This window comes from Stigmatopora nigra, chromosome 14 (genome assembly GCF_051989575.1).
Source record: "Stigmatopora nigra isolate UIUO_SnigA chromosome 14, RoL_Snig_1.1, whole genome shotgun sequence".
NCBI classification, from domain to species: domain Eukaryota; kingdom Metazoa; phylum Chordata; class Actinopteri; order Syngnathiformes; family Syngnathidae; genus Stigmatopora; species Stigmatopora nigra.
The window spans coordinates 6,986,941-6,992,438 of record NC_135521.1 but is presented as its reverse complement, the minus strand read 5'-3'; the positions used below and the strand labels follow the sequence as shown (position 1 = coordinate 6,992,438).

Genomic DNA, 5,498 nt, shown 5'->3' with positions numbered 1-5,498 from the left:
CTGCGATTGGCTAGCCACCAATTCAACTCAAGCATACATTGAGATTGGGACCCTCATTCAAAATGGCTCCCAATTTAGAGCGATGCTGTCCTCGGTGGGGCACTTGTGGAACTGCACATACGGTAACATAAAAAAAAACTTTAGACTTCAGGTTTCATTTCTGAAAATTAAAAACTTTAATAAAACCAGAACGTAGTGATGTGTTGAATAGGAGTTCAAAACAGTTTAATCTAAACAAACAAGAAATCAGAGTAGAGAAAAAAATTAACTGTTTGCTTTGGAAAGGGGAGGAAATCACACCCTGACCACCCCCATTCACCAAAAAAGAAAAGCGATTTAACAATTTGCTTTAATCCCTGAAGGATAACTCGGGGCCAAAACAAAACGGGTCATCGAGTCGGAAAAAAGCAGTGACAAACTTGTCCGTAGCACACAGAGCAAAATGACATTTCTTTCAATCAACAATTCACAATTCCGAAATAGTAGTAGCGTCCATGAAGAGGAAAAAGAGGGACAGATGGAGGGGTAACGGGGGGTGGGTCGGATGCATCATTTGGTGGTGGTGATGGGGGTGACAATTCTCCCTTCTTCAAAAGATCAATTGGGACCCCCCCTGCCCCCAGCATGGTGGCGTGAATTAGAGTTCTCTGAAAGGCCGGACTCATCCATCCCCTTACCCCTCCCTCCCGTGGCCGTATCAAAAGTGGAGGGAACTCTAATAGCCGCCTCCGTAGCCGCCTCCTCCTCCTCCACCTCCTCCCCGGCTGTAGCCACCACCTCTGCTGTACGGGGCCCCGCTCCGGAAGGAGGAGTAGTTGCCTCCTTTCATCGCGCCGTAGCCGGATTGCTGCTGTCCGTAGCCCTCCCCGAAGTCCCCGTTGCTATAGCTGCCAGGCATGCCGGTTTCGTAGCCTCCTCCATAGCCGCCTGCTCCGTAGCCCCCGCCTCCGTAGCCGCTAGCTCCGTAGTCCGCGCCGTCGTAGCCTGTTCTGTAGCCGCCACCAGCGCCGGCTCCGTAACCACCGCCGCCGCCACCTCCGTAGCTGGCGCCGCCGCCACCGTAGCCACCGCCACCTCCGTAGCCTCCACCACCGCCTCCTCCGTAGCCGCCGCCACCGTAGCTGCTCTGCATGCCTCTGCCGCGACCCCGGCCGCCGCCTCCACCTCTACCTCCGCCGGACATTTCCTGCTTGCTCATTGCCCGCTTGACTTCCACCTTGGTGCCGATGATAGTGTGGAACTTGGTGATCGCCGCCTTGGAGGCTGAGTCGTTCTCCTCAAAGAAGACAAAGCCGAAGCCGCGATTCCTGCCGGTTATCTTGTCGAAGATGATCTCGGCCTTCTCCACCGCGCCGAACTGGGAGAAGTATTCGCTTAGGTTCTCGGGCTTCAGGTGGTCCTTGACGCCGCCGACAAATATTTTCTTGACATTGGACGACACGTCGGTTTTGCTCGCCTCTTCCCGGGCCACGGCCCACTTGAGGTCCACGCTGCGACCGTCAACGACATGTGGCTTGGACGCCATTGCTGCTTCGGCCTCCTCCGGCGTCGTGTACGTTATGAAGCCGAAGCCGCGGGAGCGGAACTCCGCCGGGTCCATCACCACCACGGAGTCGCTCAGCGCGCCCCATTGCTCGAAATGACCGCGGAGGCCTTCGTTCGTCGTTTCTGGATTGAGTCCGCCAACAAAGAGCTTTAGTTTGGACGTCATGACTGAAATTGTTCGGAGGAAGGTACAACACACCGTCCCTCTCCTTCTTCAATGAGCGACGTGCAGGGCGGGCCGTTTGACTGCTGCCTTTCATAAAACGTTACCACCGGCTATTGGTGCGTTTGAAAAACTGCACCGCCTCCTCTGCGTGTACGAGCCAACCACATTACGCGCTGGCTTCGCGTGGCGTTGGAAATCTCACAATCGAGGACGATGGAAAGTTTGTTTTGCTGATTAAGTGTATATTTACGATTTTGTCCTAGGGACCTCTTGAGGTTTTTCCACTTTTTTTTTTTACAAGTCAAGCTTTTGGACGGAATTATCACATTTTGAATTACTCTATCTTAAAACGGATATTCTCCCATCCATTTAGCAATGTCAATCAAACATGCAAATAATTACTTCAGGTTCTACAAAGCCAACATCTTATATAAAGTGCCTTTATGATTGCATTGACTTATATTCATTCCTTGTAGCCTTTATAATAGGCTTCAAAGCATCAAACTGCATTAATTTACTACTCTTCCAACTGAATTTCTCTGGAGGTTATGTTATATAAAAATCAAAGCATTCCATTCCAATTCATTAATGCCAGATATGCCACAATGTATTGAACCAAACCCTCAATGAATTCATGACAGAGTACTTCCCATGCAAATAACGGCTCAAGAATATTGTATTGTTAAAAATATATTTAATAAAAAAAGTAACACAAGGTATATTACAGCAGTCAGACCTTGTTAGCGCCATAAATCCTGTAAAAAGAAACATGGCACAATTTTAGCCAAATCTTCTTTAGTACTGCATAAATCAAGTTGCCCTTATCAAATTAGCAGCAATTCGTTCAGCACCATCCATAACATGTTTTATTCTAAAATTGCATTTGTTGCCCAATGACAATAAATGGATTCCGAGATTGTAGACATTTTTACTAATCGAAAAAATACATCAATGAACCCACAAGCATGTTAAATGGCACATTCCAGACTTGATTTTTTTTTCTTTTTTAATTGACATCAACTATGACTAAATTACTACCATACTGAAGAGTTCCAAGACTTAACCTGAGAAGAGAAGGCACCGATGGAGCAGTCGCCACATCGTCCCCGCGCCGGCACATTTGGGATGACTTTCTCCTCAGTCCATCGCGACCTGGGGGGAACAAAGAGAAAGCGGGTGAGATTGTGTGCAACTTTAAAGTTTGGTCAGTGAAGACACCAGAACACCACCAACTTGGTTGTCATGGTTAATTTGAAATGGTGGAACAACATTTGGAATCCTCTGCCCCTCAAGTCTCTTAGAACCGAATTAAGAATGGCTTTTTACATAAGGTTTAGCGAGGATTTAGGATAATATAATGTTTCCATACATGGTTGACCAACACATAGATAAGACAGGTTGATTTTACATACCTAGTTGGCTGGATGTGGATATCCTAAAGAGATATTTCAGACTTCTATCACAACCGACCCCAGGTAATCAACAGGGTCCTGATGTAGCCTACAAAAACCGCTACGGCTATTTTGGCTGGCATAGCCTACTGGAATACGAGTAAGAACACCTAAATGTAGGGATAATCAAGAGGAATGAGCAAAATGATCCACATAAATATATCCAGTGATGTGATAGTCCATAAATAAAATCACATTTGTCTTCTTTTTAAAAGAAATAACATGGTCAAACCCTACATAGCCTACATGCATTGGCTGTGGGCAGACGTATTTTTAACACCCACCTGGCTTTAAAACTGGGGAAAGGTCTGGCAACTACAAAGCTGACCTGTGGATAAACTTGAGGAATAAGTAAAGTAAAACTAAGCTATGTGGTGTAACCTTTTATTTTAAAATGAACATACAGAAGAATAGTCTTCAAACAGTAATAATTGGGTTTCTCATGAACATGAAAGTACACAGCAAACATTTAGATATTGCTCTACAGCAGACTAAATGGGAGTGGGAGAAATAACAAGAAATTGTCCCTCTAAGGCCGAGACGCCTGATCAAATAAAAGCGTGTCGGTGGTGTCGGGGCACAATGAGGAGGAAACAAAAGCAGCGCGTCTGCCGCCATCTTAACTTAGGGCAAAACGTGAGACGTTACAAAATGGCCTCGTGACAACAGCTACAAAGAGAAACCAACAATTTCCTCACGCTCGTACACTGGAAACCAAAAAAGACATCTAAAAATATTCATAAGCATATAAAAAAAACAAGCCTACATTCAGTTTTGTTAACAAGGGCTGAACGCAAAATGGGTCTATTTATTCGAACGTCACCTAAACGCAGGGTAATGGTACATTATTTTTAGGTTTAAGTGTCCTATTTTTATGAAATCAGGCATTCTGGGGGAAGTGACCTTCCTACCTGTTTTGGGGGCTTCGAGGTCTTCATTTTGTTTGTGGGGGGCTTGACCCCCGCCGTGAGAGAATTTTGACTTTGACGTCCAAATCCGGGAGGTGGATTCAGGAGGGTAGCTGGACGATCATCCTGATGCTTTAGTAGCCGCCACCGTAGCCACCCCTGGGGTAGCCGCCACCACCACCGCCGCCGCCTCCCCGGGCGTACGGAGCCGGATTCCGCTGGCCGCCACCAAATGGTCCTTTCATGGGACCGTAGCCGGAGGAATGTTGGCCGTAGCCGCTGCCGAAGTCGCTGTAGCCATTGCCGCCACCATAACCTCCCTGTTCGCCGTAGCCACCACCCCCATAATGTCCAGCGTATCCCCCGTAGCCCCCACCGTACCCTCCACCGCCGCCGCCATTTCCGTAGCTGTAGCTTCCACCGTAGTCTCTGGCGCCGTAGCCATTTTGGCTGCCCCTCATACCTCGGCTGGACCGGCCTCTCGGAGACATGACACCCCGGTTGGCCGCCTGCATTTCCTGTTTGGTGAGGGCTTTCTTCACCTCCACCTTATGTCCGTTAATAGTGTGGAACTTAATGACGACGGCCTTGTCGGCAGCGTCGTGGTCCGTGAAGTAAACGAAGCCAAAGCCTCTTTTCTTCTGCGAGTCCTTCTCGGAGATCACCTCGGACTTTTCGATTTCGCCGTACTGGCAGAAATACTCGGAGAGATCGTTCTCTTCGATGTCATCCTTGAGGCCACCGACGAAGATTTTCTTCACCTTAGCGAGAGCTTCTGGTTTGTTGGCGTCTTCCCGGGACATGGCCCGTTTCACCTCAACGGTGTTGCCGTCAACGATGTGCGGCTTTGCGACCATGGCGGCGTCGGCCTCCTCGGGGGTCGAGTAGGTGACGAAACCAAAGCAGCGGGAGCGTTGAATCTGCTTGTTGACCACCACCACGCAGTCGGTGAGGGAACCGAACTGCTCAAAGTGCGCGCGGAGGCCGCAGTCGTCGGTGTCGACGTTGAGGCCACCGACGAAGAGTTTGCAAAGCTGGTCGGACATGTTTGGAATCGAGTCGGCAGATATGGAAAGACTCAGCCGCGCTCTATCTCAAAATGGTGGCCGAATAAAGCGACGCAGTTACATTTATACGGAGGAAAGACTATGACGTCAAACTCCCTTTGTACCGCCTCTTTCCGGTTCACATCATTTTTTTTACTTTTAAAGTGAACGCGTGCTTATAAAAGGTGAAAGATCAAGACGTTGCGTCTTTATGACGATATTAATTGAAACATATACTTGCAACAATTTTCGAATCGACACTCTTGGTGTGGCGGTTTTAGGACTGGCTTTGAATGCACGTTTGATTGTCACTGACAATGGAGCTAATGAGAAGTTTCAGATCAGTGACATTGTAAACGTTTCCATCAGTGCACGAAATGAG

General features: G+C 48.1%; 2 protein-coding genes across 2 annotated transcripts; both read right to left on the bottom strand.

Moving 5' to 3' along the window:
• Window positions 1–152: 152 nt before the first annotated feature.
• Window positions 153–1,786, bottom strand: LOC144207237 (heterogeneous nuclear ribonucleoprotein A0-like). The gene has a single exon (XM_077732602.1). The coding sequence runs from the start codon at window positions 1,709–1,711 to the stop codon at window positions 716–718; it is 996 nt and encodes a 331-aa protein (XP_077588728.1). The 5' UTR covers window positions 1,712–1,786; the 3' UTR covers window positions 153–715.
• A 599-nt stretch (window positions 1,787–2,385) lies between these two features.
• On the bottom strand, window positions 2,386–5,197 carry LOC144207238 (heterogeneous nuclear ribonucleoprotein A0-like). Its single transcript, XM_077732604.1, has 2 exons — window positions 4,074–5,197; window positions 2,386–2,863 (listed from the first exon to the last, which is right to left on the bottom strand). Exon 1 carries the CDS (start codon window positions 5,114–5,116, stop codon window positions 4,205–4,207), a length of 912 nt encoding a protein of 303 aa, XP_077588730.1. The 5' UTR covers window positions 5,117–5,197; the 3' UTR covers window positions 2,386–2,863; window positions 4,074–4,204.
• Between the last annotated feature and the right edge of the window lie 301 nt (window positions 5,198–5,498).

Coding starts and splice junctions, on each gene's coding strand:
- LOC144207237 (XM_077732602.1), bottom strand. CDS start 1,711: ATGACGTCCAAACTAAAGCTCTTTGTTGGCGGACTCAATCCAGAAACG.
- LOC144207238 (XM_077732604.1), bottom strand. CDS start 5,116: ATGTCCGACCAGCTTTGCAAACTCTTCGTCGGTGGCCTCAACGTCGAC.